The sequence below is a fragment of the Oryctolagus cuniculus genome, chromosome 4 (genome assembly GCF_964237555.1).
Source record: "Oryctolagus cuniculus chromosome 4, mOryCun1.1, whole genome shotgun sequence".
Classification (NCBI taxonomy): domain Eukaryota; kingdom Metazoa; phylum Chordata; class Mammalia; order Lagomorpha; family Leporidae; genus Oryctolagus; species Oryctolagus cuniculus.
Genome location: NC_091435.1, coordinates 123,787,221 through 123,802,249, shown reverse-complemented (window position 1 = coordinate 123,802,249; position 15,029 = coordinate 123,787,221). Strand labels below are relative to the sequence as shown.

Here is a 15,029-nt window from a genome sequence, read left to right as displayed (position 1 = left end):
GGCGTCCGCACTCACTGCCCCTTCTTCACCTGGCTCCTGTCTCCCTTTTCGACTTCCAGTTGAGTTGTAATTCAATGATAACTAATTTACCACACTAAAACACAGCCAGAGACAATGCTATCTAAGACATGTTTGGTGATACAGCTTCCCTGATTATTTTCCTGTTTGCCTACCATTTCCAGTCATTGAATGCATTCCACCTTACACATTTTTCCATGTTGTTCAACAAAAACAGATATAAAAATGCTGCAACAACCCAACTTTCCCCTTGCCTAAATTGCTGAAGACAGTCTAATCACAAGTGGCTGATTCTTTTCAAGTCTGATGGAATTTTTCACTAATGTGTCTACTGACTTTAGCCACATCCACATGTCCTCTTGTCATGCCCTGTCACATTCCACTTCTGAAATAGCAACCCTCAACTTGCATGTGTCTCATTTCCAGTTTTTAACCCTTTGATTGAAAAAAATTACAACATCTGAACTTCCTGCTGAATAGAATTATAATTTCAGTTTTAAACTAGGGAGTACTTGTCGCTCCCCCTCTTCGTGGAGGAACGACACAGGACCCTGCGCTGTTCTTTCGTCTGCTCGGCCCTCCCCGGGTTTGCTGCTGGTTCTTCCCGGGTTGGCTACTATCCCTTCCACCTCCGTGGAAGGGCAGTTCCCCCTGGCCACATTCCCCACTTCCGCAGGGGAGCAGCACACCGCCGGCCGGCTCTCTCGGGGGCTGCACAGGTGATCCCCTTAGATGTTCCTCATAGATGTTCCTGGTGCATGCCGTTTCTCTCCTCCTTTATAGTCCTTCTCTGCCAATCCCAACTCGGCTGCCCACACGCCGAGTACGCTGCTCTCCAATCAGGAGCAAGTCCTACAGTTAATTGGTTGAACTGGAGGCAGCTGTGCGGAAGCTGTTTACTTCTCTCCCAGCGCCATATTGTGGGAGAGCAGATGCATAGAATAAGTCCTAATTCGAGTAACAGTCTAGTCCGGATTGCTCCCCACAGTACTGGTGGCCAGGATCTGAAGATTAATAAGATTCATCCAAGATTTCATAGTATTTTGGCACAGACAAAAATAGAAGCCCCGACTTGGGATCCTGTTTGCAGTGCAGAGGTCCCCCTGGTTGGGAAATAACAGAGGAAAGTTTTTTTTTTAATTTTTTATTTGGTAAATATAAATTTTCAAAGTACAGTTAATGGATTACAATGGCTCGCCCCCCCATAATTTCCCTCCCACTCACACCCCTCCCATCTCCCGCTCCCTCTCCCATTCCATTCACATCAAGATTCATTTTCAATTATCTTTATGCCGGCGCCGCGGCTCAATAGGCTAATCCTCCGCCTGCGGCACCGGCACACCAGGTTCTAGTCCCGGTCGGGGCGCTGGATTCTGTCCTGGTTGCCCCTTTTCCAGGCCAGCTCTCTGCTATAGCCCGGGAGTACAGTGGAGGATGGCCCCAAGTCCTTGGGCCCTAAACCCACATGGGAGACCAGGAAAAGCACCTGGCTCCTGGCTTCGGATCAGCGCTGTGCGCCGGCCGCAGCGGCCATTGGAGGGTGAACCAACGGCAAAGAAGAAAGATTTTTAGTCCTGTGCCATGAAAGGTAGTAACCTTGAAGAAGAACCAGCCCTAACCAGATATATTCCTGAGCAGTGGGCTGCAGACCGAGACAGTCAGCAGTAGCTGGCCATACACTCACTCTGGAATATATTTAGTTAGGGTTCATGGGAACTGTGCCATGACTGCTTCAGACCTCACTGGATGCAAAACATGGGTACAAAGTTCCACTTGGATTCTGCTGGCTCTTGGCTCCCAGTGAACTTGCTGTGGGGATTTATTGTTCACTCTACCTTTTCATTTTCTCCTTTAGGAAATTGTCACTTGCCAAAAATGACTTTGAAGTGACTTGCTCCATGGATGTTTCTCTAGAGCACTATTCCTTTAAGACTTGAGTTTCATATTTGTGAATTGATTGGGTTTTCTTTTCTTGTAGTGAAAGCTGTCGTCTCACCCCTCATCACTTTATCCTTCATATTGCTGCATCTGTTACGTCACCAGTGTGCTGACCTCATTATTCTTTCCTATCCCTTTTTTGTTTTAAATATGGAAATAAAATTAACTCTTACTGCTTTTTTTTTTTATCTTTTTTTAAGATGTATTTATTTATTTGGAAGGCAGAGTTACAGAGAGAGAGAGAGAGAGAGAGCAAGCGAGCAATCTTAGATCTGCTGGTTCACTCCCCAAGTGTCTACAAAATGGCTTATGCTGGGCCGGGCCAAAGCCAGGAGCCTGGAACTCCATCTGGGTCTCTCAAATGGGTGGCAGGGGCCCAAGCACTTGAGCCATCTTCTGCTGCTTTACCAGGTGCATTAGCAGGGAGCTGGATCAGAAATGGATCAGCCAAGCCTAGAACCAGTGCTCACATGCAATACTGGTGTTGCAGCTGGTGGCTTCCATGCAAGCCCCTCTCATAGCTTTCTTAACCAAGAGTATTTTCATACTAATTTATTGAAATCAGCTTAATCTAATCACATCTACACATTTTCTGCTAGAAAAAAAAAAACATATTACTTTTTTTCCTTTTAAAGGAAAGTTTATATAATAGAGTTTAGAAAAGTTGGACAAAATCAGATGAAAATGCCCCACTGTTTTTTATTGCTTCATTGTCCAAGGAATAGTATGGTCCCTGCATACCTGGTGTAATGTCTTAGACAACTAATTTTATTTTTTTAACTTTTTTAAAATATTTTATTTATTTGAGAGGTAGAGTTAACAGTGAGAGGGAGAAACAGAGAGAAAGGTCTTCCTTCCGTTGGTTCACTCCCCAAATGGCCGCAACAGCTGGAGCTGCACCGACCTGAAGCCAGGAGCCAGGTGCTTCTTCTGAGTCTCCCATGTGGGTGCAGGGGCCCCTAAGGACTTGGGCCATCTTCTGCTGCTTGCCCAGGCCACAGCAGAGAGCTGGATTGGAAGAGGAGCAGCTGGGACTAGAACTGGCGCCCGTATGGGATGCTGGCACCACAGGCAGAAGATTAACCTACTGCACTGTGGTGCCGGCCCCCATTTATTTAATTTATTTGAAAGTCAGAGTTACACAGAGAGAGAAGGAGAGGCATAGTGAGAAGTCTTCCATCCGCTGGTTCACTCCCCAATTGGCTGCAACGGTAAGAGCTGCGCTGATCTGAAGCCAGGAGCTAGGAGCTTCTTCCGGGTCTCCCACATGGGTGCAGGGCCCAACGACTTGGGCCATCCTCTGCTGCCCTCCCAGGTGCATTAGCAAGGAGCTGTATGTCAAGTGGAGCAGCCGAGACTCAAACCGGTGCCCATATGGGATACCGACGCTGCAGGCCAGAGCTTTAACCCACTGCGCCACAGCGCACCACCATTTTTAGATTACATTCAGCACTTAAAGAGTCTGAGCTTCAGTACCTTTCTTTGTCAGTTTTAATTGTTGGCAGCAATTAATTGGGTGAACCCTAACATAGCTCCTTATTAATCTTTCTCTCTGCCCACCTCCCCTGTGTTTCCAACAAGTCCTGATATTTCAAGTAGAGTCGATGTGAACCATGCAATAAAATCACAAATGGCATCTTTGTTCAATTCCTTTAAAAAAAAAAATGGGGCTAGCATTGTGCTGTAGCTGGTAAAGTCACTGCCCGTGACGCCAGCATCCCATATGGGCGCCAGTTTGAGTCCTGGCTGCTCCACCTCTGATCCAACTCCCTGTTGATGTACCTGGGAAGGCAGCAGAGGCTGGCCTAAGTGCTTGGGCTCCTGCACCCACATGGGAGACTCAGAAGAAGCGCCGGGCTCCTGGCTTCAGAATGGCCCAGCCCTGGCCATTGCATCTGTTTGGGGAATGAACCAGCAAATGGAATATCTCTCTCTGTCTCTCCCTCTCTCTCTGTACTTCTCTGCCTTTCAAATAAATAATCTAAAAAAAAAAAAGACAAAGATAAATAGAATTATTCCACAATTTAAAAAATATATGATCATCGATGTATATAAATAATTATGTAAATGATGAGACTTTGAGCCATACATGCTGCTTATTTTATAGAAAATTACTATGCAACTAGTTAATCTGGAATTATTCCATATTCTTTCATTTTGATTTGGAATTGAATAGAATTCTGCCCCTAATAAAAAAAAAACTCAAATACAGGAAGAAGCTACTGTCCCTGACACTGTGTAATTTAGTTCCACTGACAGCAGATTAGTCAGTAATCCCTTCAGGGGATATTTTCCACCCGAGTCAGGCTTGGGAATGCTCTGGCTATTCTGACAAACAAGCCAACCTGATGGAAATTCATTTTGCATTGGTGAACCCTACAGCACGATCATTTTAACTGTGTTTCCTAATTAAAATAGCATTCTACTTGGAACTGTTTACTTTTTTACCTCTTTCTCAACATTCTGCAGACATGAATGTCAGGACACTAGGGAGATCCAAGACCTAATTCTTACTGTGAGCCTTGAAGTACTTTTGATGAACTTCATAGATGAAGGATGGGGAACTCGGCTAGAAATGTAGAATCGCAGAGTTTGCAGGGGCCTTCTGTGCCCTCCAGTCCCACGTGGGAAGCTGAAATGTGCTCCAGTACCTCCCTGCCAGGTTGGGATTCAGCACTTGAGCGAGCCCTCCAGACGGCTCTGTTAAAGCCCCCTAGCTTCTGCCTGGGGCTCGGGATTCAGTTAGGGACATACAAAGCAGTTCTGTCGAACTTGGGGGGTGCAGGCTTCTTGTGGGCAGGGATGGTATCCACTGTAGCATCTGGTGAGTCGATGGCCAACTGCTGAATGCAGTTGGAAGCAGGTAGAGTTCTTTATTTGGCTATTGTCTTACAAAATCGCAAATGATCAGTACATTCAAGTTTCATCGAGAAGGGATCATATCAATAACTGATCTTACTGTTTAAATGCTATACAGATACATTGTGTTATTCCTTCCATCTTATAATTCTTACGAATTGTAATGTAACTTCAGTATAAAAATTCTATAAATATCAACCATTAGCTACCACATGTGCAGAACATGCTGTCTGAGTCATGAGGCAGAGAAATTGAAAGTGGACATTAGAAGTCCTGGGTTCTAATCCCAGCTCCACTACACCCAAGTGAGTGACCTTGGACAGGTCATTCAACCTCTCTGGTCCCTAACTCCTCTGCTGCAAACTGCAGGGGTTGAAGCCAGTGCTCTCTCCAAGCTGTCTCCAGCTTCCCACCCTGCGCTTCGGTCTGTGTGTAGGTTCTCATAGGGACAATCAAGGAGTGCAGCCCTCTGGCTGCCAGTTCAGTTCTCAGTTCCTGTCGCCCTCAGTATCCACTTGCAGATGCTGTTTAAAGCCAGGGGTGAGTTTTTCCCTTCTCTCTTTGCAGAACACGCTTCTTCAGGAGACGGTGCGTAGAGAGTGCGAAGAACGCTTTGAACTGACGGAGGCTTTGAGTCAAGCCAGAGAGCAGCTCCTGGAGCTCAGGAAGCTCAGTGGCAGCCTGCCTTTGTCGCCCTGTTCGCTCGGCAAGGGCAGTCTAACCTCCTGCGCCGCGACCGTCAGTAACCAGCGCGAGAGAGGCCTTGGGAGACTGAACTCGGAAAAAGGAGCCCGCGTCCCCAGCCTGTATGGAGTGTCCAAACCCACCCCTGCCCCAGCCTCGGAGAAGCCCAAGAGGGCCGGCAGCTCGGGCTTGCCTGTTCTCCCCCAGACACACCCTCCTAGGGGCCAGTCACCTTCAGTGAACGAGACCCGGCGGAGGCTGGCGATCATGCTTCGGAGGAGGCTGAGTCAACAGTGACTGATCTGGAGTCAGGAGCGGCTCCGCCCCGGGGTGCGCGCTCTCCGGGGGCGCGGAGACTCCCTGTCACTGAGAATGAGAGATCCAGCAGGTTCGCAGATTAGGAATGCATGTCAGCGGATGTACTTAACAAAAGAACGTAAGAAGCCAGGAGACTGTGAAAACACATATTCCAAGAAGCCTCTGAACTTGAAATAGACAATGAAGTTGTTGGTCTTCCAGGAGGTCAATTTCTATATGTATGTAGCATATGTGTCTAGAAGTGTTCTATGAATATGCCCTTTAGAGATCACAGGTAAATTTTTTTACCCATAGCATCTTTTTTTTTCTTCTACACCCCCTTGTTTTTTTCCTCTTGCAGGTATATTTCCACAAAAAATAGATCACATTGGTTCTGTTGGTGTTTTTTTCCCTTTGTTTGTTGAGCTAAATAGGTTAAATAGATGTAGCAAGTGTTCCTAGTAGGGAAAAAAAAAAGTTTTTTAGTCTTTAATTAGATAATTTCCAAAATGCTTAGTTCAGATATTCACAGGAGCTCATTAGCACTGTCAAAGCATTCTTTTCTTAACCCTACAATCCAGTTGGTTCATGTAATTTCTCTTTAGGCTATGTCAGAAGTAAAAATAGATAACTTTCTGGAAGACCATCTTCCCTGAGAAGCTGAGAACCTTCTAGAAAAAGAGATGGTAACTCCAATTCAAGGAAAAGGTGATTTACTTCTTAAATTATCAAAAGTATTTTAGAAACAGCCTGACCATGAAAATATGAGGGGACTTCAGAAAGTTCATGGAAACACAGTTAAAACAGAAGTTGAGCAGGTGGGCATTGTGGCACGGGAGGCTGAGCTCCATCCAGCTTAGGACACTGCATCCCAGGTCGGAGTGCCTGGGTCAAATGCTCTCTGCTCTGCTTCAACCCCAACTTCCTGCAGCGGATGATGGTCCTAGATAGAATTCCTAGCTCCTGGCTTCGGGCTGGCCCAGCCTCAGCTGTTGCCAGCACTGGGGGAGTGAGCACTCAGATGGAAGATCTATCTCTCTGTGTATCTCTCCATTTCTCTCTCTGCTACTCTTCCCTTCAATTACTACCAGAATGAAAAAAAAAAAAAGATGTTTATTTTGATGCAAAAAAAATTGAAATCCATGCAGTTTTTTTCCACAATGTATTGTCCATGAACTTTTTGAAGATCCCTCATATTACAGTACATTTTCTACTTTGAGTTTATTTTGATTCTGATTTTAACTTGCATTCTCAAGCCATTGGGAAGAGAACTAATTCAAAGCAGTTTAGAAAAGGCGCATTCAGCTAATTTGGGATTCAGATTTTATTACCCCTGAAAGTGGGTAACTGGTTAACATGTTTCTATTTTCAGAGTGAAAAAAGTAAAACCAGAAACCAGACCAGCCAATTTAAGTTTTCTTAAAGATTCAGGCTCCTCCTGTTTCTTATAACACAAGTCTTTGCTTTAGGCTAGAGTTTGTCTATTTTTCTCAGCCTAGCATAAGTATGTTTTTCTTCAGAAACTGACTTGGCTTAAATCCTCCAACTGACTGCATGATGGACCTTCAGCCTTTCTACTCCCAAATTTGAAAAATATCACATGAAATACTACCCATAAAGTTTTCTCCAATTTGGCTACCTTATTAATGAATAAATCCAAAGGTACCTGGGACTCTTTCCCATGTGCAAAAAAAAAAAAAAAAATGAAATTAGCAAAATCCAGTTTATCTCCACCCTTTCAAAGGAATTAGTCTAACCTACCACTACAGTGTTTGAACCTCAAAACACATATGAGGTCCGTTGATTGTACAGACTAGTTTCAGTGAGGCATCTTGTGTTACAGACTGGAATGTTTGCTTTTGTTTTTGAAGTTCCTTGTAATGGCATTTGACAAGAGAGTGTGATATAGTAGACCCGATGGCATGTTAGTCAGCTTTTCAGGACTTTAACTAAAATACGTAAGAGGGGCTTCTTGGGAAGGAGGAAGTTTCTTTCAGCTTACAGTTTGCAGGTCACAGTTCAGGCTCTGGTAGCCCCCTGGTCTGCATCTGTTGGAGGCTGGTTTGGCGGAGTGGGTGTGCAGGGGGTACAATGACATAGTGAGCCGGGACACAGGGAGAGAAGCAAGGCAGGACTTGATTTAAAAATAACCAACTCCTTCCAAGACTTGCCTTCTGAGGGTATACCCCAGTGACCTAAAGACCTCGCACACCTCAGAGACTGTGTTTAGATCAAGTCTCCACCCTTATTCTGTGAACCTTTGACGTAAGACTTCAGAGTTTCACATCTGCGTGAATTTTGGAAAATCAAATCCTGCCCAATCCATAACAGGTGGCCCTAGGGTTTGTTCCAGCCATCTCTTTACAGATAAGGTAAAAATAGATGCCCAAAAGATTGACTCCGCTAAGGTGATACAGCTAGTTAGTGAGAGAGCCAGAAGCAGATCCACTGTCACCTGATCCCTTCCTTTCCACCTAACCAGAGCTTTCTAAGCCTCCATCATGGCTTTTGTCACTAGTGCCTATACAGCATTTAATCAACATTTTCCTTTAAATGCACTCACATATTAAGCTTCAACGTATGCAAAAAAAAAAAAAAGTTGGACAAAGAAGAGTAACTACAAAGTAATGAATTTGATTTGCTAGTTACATATTTTTTTAATACACTTCAAAATAAAAAATGTGGAACAGGCATTTAGTCTAGCAGTCAAGATGGCCACATCCCACATCAGAGTGCCTGGGTTCAGTTCTTGGCTCCAGCTCCTGACTGCTGACCCCTTGTTGATGCAGATCCTGAGAGGCAGCAGTGATGACCCAAATAATTGGGTTCCTACCACTCCCTCAACTTCTGCCTCAGCCCAGTCCCCGCTATTGTGGGCATTTGGGGAATGAACTAGCAGATGGAACCTCCTTCTCTCTGTCTTCCCGACTTTCAAATAAATTTTTAAAAACTTTAAAAATTTTTTAAGATTAGTTGGCGTGCCTCGTTATTTTTGTATAATGCCAGCAAGGCACCCATTAGACTTCACTGTCTCTGGTCTGTCATTTGCATGCATAAGTTACAAGTATTCATGGTATAAGGTGGATGCAAAAGCTAGTGAAAGCAGGAAAGAATATTTTGGGCAGCAGTGTTTGTGATCAGGCTACACAGGCTTTCCCAGTCTTACACTTTCAGCTCTCCCTTCAGGAACCAGGGATACAATGGGTTCCTTCATTTCTCCTAAATTATGAGCATATTTAGGTTTGTAAAGAAAGTCACAGTTTTCCTAAAATGATGTAAAGACTACCCATGTGAACCCTGGCTTCTCAGTTGTTACACGCTTGCTTTACAGTGAGTAATTCTGTAAACCATCACTCTGAGAATAGAACCATGATCAGCAGTTAAGGTTGTGTCATATACTACGAGTGTGTCAGAAATCACCATGGATAAACAGGAAGGCAATACTTACATTTATTTCAACCTAGTACATTACAGCGGTGCAGACTAAGCTATATGCTTACGCCTTGTGAAGAAAGGTGTTTTGAAAAACAAAAGTATTAGTGTATATAATCTAGAGATTAAGAACACATTCAGCCTTTGCTTGATTTTCTCAGTGATGAATGAACTCCTGGCATGAAACAGTATCAAGAATGTTAAGAAAATAGTGAACATTATATGGCAAAACACAGCTCTCAAATGTATATAATAGATATTAAGTCTACTTTTAATTTCTCCATTCACATGTGTTTTCCATGGTTTACTGGTATTAAGAGAAAGAATATCATAGAAAATATTCCTCAGAGAGTAATAGCCTTCATTGTTTTCATTCTTAAACTGGATGGAAAAAGATGAGCAAATTCTCTTATAGTCAATATAGTTTTCTCAAGCAATTTGGAAAAGTCTTACAGAATTAAAATACTGTAATCATAGCTGGTCAGACTGCTTACAAATTTTATTTCCTGACAATAGAATTGACAATGTCAAAAATTGTTTAGTATCATTTGATGTCCTATTTATCTAAAAAACATGTTTTTAATATTACAGATCAATTATAGATAATTTCTTTGATTGTGGAACAAATTCTGTCAAGATTGATCTTTTAAAAGTCTGTGACTATGGGCCGGCGCCACAGCTCAATAGGCTAATCCTCCGCCTAGCGGCGCCGGCACACCAGGTTCTAGTCCCGGTTGGGGTGCCAGATTCTGTCCCGGTTGCCCCTCTTCCAGGCCAGCTCTCTGCTGTGGCCCGGGAGTGCAGTGGAGGATGGCCCAATTGCTTGGGCCCTGCACCCCATGGGAGACCAGAAGAAGCTCCTGGCTCCTGGCTTCGGATCAGCGCGGTGCGCCGGCCACAGCGGCCACTGGGGAGTGAACCAATGGAAAAGGAAGACCTTTCTCTCTGTCTCTCTCTCTCACTGTCCACTCTGCCTGTCAAAAAAAGAAAAAAAATTCTGTGGCTATGACAATATTGTGTCACTCTGGCATTAAGAGAGGTAGCCCACTGCAGCTAAAAGTTCCATCATGCTGAAGCGTATGGAGCACATGAAATCAATTTGGTAGCACCCCAAACTCACAAATCCTGTAATGATTATGGACTATTGGATGTTCTCATTTTTATGTTTTACAAAAAGACTGTATGCTGTATTTAACACAAAACATTGTCAATGGTCTCCAAACCATGATAGGCAATATGGTATTATTCCTAAAGTGGTAACTGCAGCATATCAAGGAAAAAATTTGCCTTTTCTTCTTGGAAATATTAACTCTATGTAGTAGCAAACTGTGAAGCCAATGCTATTGTGTTGTATTTTTTAATATTAAATATAAATGATACCATCTTTGTGTAATCTTAATTTTACATATAGAGATTTTTTAATACAGTAGTTGAATAGGAGACATGCTTCCCCTATGACAAACTATATTTACAATGATCTAAAAGTCAAAATACCCCACATCTCCAACATTAATATAACATAGTATTTTGTGGCCATTAAGACATCCCTTAATCCCTTCCATAATGTGTAAGAGAATATTGAGTCACAGAGATTAAGTAATTTGTTCAAAATAGATAATAGATAAGACTGATAAATAATTTTAAACTTCTACAGTTTCTGAGCATCTTGATCAACAGATTAATACTAAAACTGTATTATTCATTCACTAATCTACCCAACACATGTGGAGCACTACTACATGTGGAGAACAACAAAGGTAAGACGTGCTACAGATTCCCAAGAATTGCATAGGAGGCAGCAGGGGAAAAGCACATGCGGAGATTATAACATAGGGCGGAAGGTGTGGAGAAGAGACGAGAACTGAGAGCAAGTGTGATGTGAGTTCAGCTTCTTGCTGGAAGAATCAGGGAATACTTTGAGAAAGAATTGACACTAAAAATGGAAAAAGGTTTACCGGCTGTAGGAAATGTAAAAACGGAATCACAGATATAGTAAGTCTAGGAAATACTTGTCGAAGAGAAGTAGTGGGAACTGCAAAAAAAAAGATAGGTTGATCCTGTTGTGTGAATAAGGCTACAGTGCAGGCTTTTGCCTGGAAATGGTATGTACTTTGTTAAAATCTGGGCAGTGCTCTGCATGGGCTGTACTGGAATAATTATGGAATGGAAAGGCTGGAGATGGAACACCAGTTGGTAGTCCAGGACAGTAGTCCAGACATGACTTAAGTAAGTTCTCAATAAAGTTTTAGTATTGGGAATAAACAGGAGGCCACTGATTGAAATTCTATGCAGAGAGGGAAAGGATTTGTCCTCGGATATTCGAAACCAGTACCAGCTCTTGCCACTTTAGCAGATGTGCATTTTATTTATGAGATTGGGTCCAATTAATGCAATATCCTCTATTTACAAATACTACAGCTCCTCTGAAAAATTAAATAATAGTAACTACTTTTTCATTTGGACAACAGATAACCCCGCAGATTTAGTATTCATAAAAACTCTCCCAAAAAGAAAATACACATCTGAATAGTACTCTAAGAATTATGGAAGAAGAGTGTAAAAATTGACATCAAAAAAGTAACTGTCTTTGGGACTCAAAGAATGCAAAGCACAACCAAATAGGGAGACTTGGGAATAATAGCACAATAAACATGTTTCTGATTTTTGTTAACCATTTATGAGGGAAAACATAGAAAATAGCAGCTAAAAGGAAAACAAGGGTTATTTTAAAATGTGTACGTCTTACAGTTCTGAAGGGACCTGATGCATCATGTGGTCCAGACCTGTAATTTCCCAGGAGGTAACAGTTTCCTTGGAGGCTGAGTAGCTCTCCATTGAGATAGCCGCTCAACAGCAGGCTTCCTGCAGGAGCCTGGGCCTCCAGCTCCAGTCTCTCCTCTCCTTTATAGACAAGGAGAAAAGTGTCAATGCTCTGTCCTTTGCTACTCAAAGAGGTCCAGTGAGTGAATTAAACGAAGTCAATATTCATAAAAATCTTTTTTTTTTTTTTTTTTTTTTTTTTTGACAGGCAGAGTGGACAGTGAGAGAGAGAGAGACAGAGAGAAAGGTCTTCCTTTGCCGTTGGTTCACCCTCCAATGGCCGCCGCGGCCGGCGCACTGCGCTGATCCGAAGGCAGGAGCCAGGTGCTTCTCCTGGTCTCCCATGGGGTGCAGGGCCCAAGGACTTGGGCCATCCTCCACTGCCTTCCCGGGCCACAGCAGAGAGCTGGCCTGGAAGAGGGGCAACCGGGACAGAATCTGGCGCCCCGACCAGGACTAGAACCTGGTGTGCTGGCGCCGCAGGCGGAGGATTAGCCTATAGAGTCACGGCGCTGGCTCCATAAAAATCTTAAATGTCTTACATCAATACCTAAGGCTTTGAGCCTGAAAGAACTGGAAGTTTATAACTTTTAATTTTTATTTCCTTTTTCTTTATTTATATGAAAAGCAGAGAGAGCCAGACAGGGAGAGCTCTTCTGTCTACTAATTCATTCCCCACCTGCCCACAACAGCTAGGTTGGGGCTGGGCTAGGCCGAATCCAGGAACCTAGAACTTAATCCAGGTCTCCCTCGTGGGTGGCAGGGACCCAAGAATTTGAGCCACTACTTTTTGCCTCCCAAGGTGTGCATTAGTGGGCAGCTGGGTTGGAAACAGGTGAGTCTCGATCCAGGCACTCACATTATGGGATGCAGGTGTCCCAAACACTGCTGTGACAGCTGCACCAAACACCTGTCCCGATGTTTTTTCACACCAATAGAAACACTTCAGTTTTGATCATTGATAACTCATTAAATAAACTGCAAACCTCATAACAGCATATATTTCAATATCTGATTCCCCAAAGAAAATTTGGTAATGCTGATTGTCCTTTATTTATGTATTTATTAAAAGATTTATTACTTATTTATTTCAAAGGCAGAATTATAGAAGAGAAAGAGAGATCTTTGATCTACTGGTTCACTCCCCCAGAAGCCCTCAATGGCCAGGGCTGGGCCAGGCTGAAGCCAGGAGACTGGAGCTTCTCTGGATCTCCCACATGAGTGCAGGGGCTTTCCCAGGTGCATTAGTAGGGAGCTGGACTAAAAGTGGAGCAGCTGAGACTTGAACTGGTGCATATATGGGCTGCCAGCATCACAGGTGGCAGCTTAACCCACTACACCACAACACCCACCCCCAGCTGTCCATTTTGTAAAACACAGTGTTTAAAATGTATTTATTTGAAAGGCAGAGCAACAGAGAGAGAGGGGGAGAGACAAAGAGAGACAAATCTGCTATTCCCTAGTTCATTCCCCAAATGGCCACACCAACCAGGTCTGGATCAGTCTGAAGCCAGGAGCCCAGGAACTCATCCAGGTCTCCCACATGGGTGGCAGGGCCATAATCTGCTGCCTTCCCAGACGCATTAACAGGAAGCTGGACTGGGAGCGGAGCAGCCAGAACTTGAACCCACACCCTGTTACGGGATGCCAGTGTTACAAGTGGCAGCTTAACCCTCTGGCCTTGCTTATTGTCTTTTGAGGTTTGTGAAATATAAAATGCTCAAATGACTTACTTACTAGAATTATAAAAGAAATATTATAGGATCATTACACCTCCCAAAAGTAGTTCTAAATCTCTTTAAATGACATAGTAACTTGCAATGTTACACTAGGTCAATGTATTCTGAACACAGAACTAACATTGTCTGGGAATTAGATTCAGATTCTCAGCTTCAGAGTGTATATTCAACACGATGAGGCAGCACACTTGCTTGCCTGTGAGAATTAAGTCACTCATCTCGTGATTCCATAGGTTGGCCACTTCCTTTAAATGTTTTGAATTCAGAAAATAATAAAAGGGATTGATTTCATTTGCCAGCCAGAAGGGTTTTTTATTAACATATTACTTCTTATTATAATTAATAATCCTCATAGTTAAATAATTCAAACCCAACAAATTAGGCAGGTATATAATTGAGAACACTGAGGCATTTTTAAATAGAGACTTGCATGAGACATTTGTATGAAAAGACAACACTGGAAATATATTTGCTTGCTGGAGAATCTGAGCATCTGGCTTTGCCTTGTGCACCACTGCCAGATTTATCTACCTTTCTCCCATGTGAACTGCATGGGGTCTAACACATTAATCTAAAGAGATAGCTTCTGTCTTCTTAAAGTGAAGAGTTGTGCAGTGGTAATTTTCTATCCAGAACCTTAAATGTCTAGGGAATTAAGGTTACTGCCAAATTCAAGTGACTACTTCTTTTCTCTGATTTAAAGCAGGATTTCTTAAAAGCCAGAGCAGCCAAGTTTCCATTCACTGTTCCCAGACTTTTAAAATGGTATAGTTAAGGTTTAAGCTAGGAACCTCAGAGGATCTCAAAACTGAAATATTTTTATTTTTCCAAGGGTACACAGAACCCAGTATAGAAACGAAGAACTGTGCAACTGCCTTATTTAATAGCAGTGACTGCATAAGGACTCAATCTACATATTCCCTCCAGAATTATTTTTCAATGTTTTTGCTAATGTATCCTGCAAATTTTATTTTAAAACCATATATCTCAGAGCAGGTTGTGGCACAGCAGGCTAAGCTTCCACTTTCAATGTCTGGGCATGTCCGCTTCTGATCCAGCTCCCTGTTAATGCACCTAGGATGGCAGCGGAAAATAACCCAAGTTCCTGGGCACCTGCTACCCATGTGGGAGACCAGACTGGGGTTCCTGGATCCTGGCTTCAGATTGGCACACATCTGGCTATCGTAGCTATTTGGGGAATGAACCAGGGATAGAAGCTCGCTCGCTCTCTTCTCTCTGTCT

At 43.2% G+C, this 15,029-nt stretch overlaps 1 protein-coding gene across 11 annotated transcripts in view; it reads left to right on the top strand.

Annotated features, from left to right (window-relative positions):
• Positions 1 to 10,610, top strand: part of LEKR1 (leucine, glutamate and lysine rich 1) — a 221,482-nt gene extending 210,872 nt beyond the window's left edge. For 10 of the 11 annotated variants that reach the window (XM_051818730.2, XM_070072606.1, XM_051818732.2 and 7 more), the window contains one exon: positions 5,383 to 10,610. In XM_051818730.2, coding sequence (XP_051674690.2) covers positions 5,383 to 5,796 — 414 coding nt within the window. In that variant the 3' untranslated portion in view covers positions 5,797 to 10,610. The remainder of the gene's footprint in view (positions 1 to 5,382) is intronic. The other variant, XM_051818734.2, reaches the window with a different exon arrangement.
• The last annotated feature ends 4,419 nt before the right edge of the window (positions 10,611 to 15,029 follow it).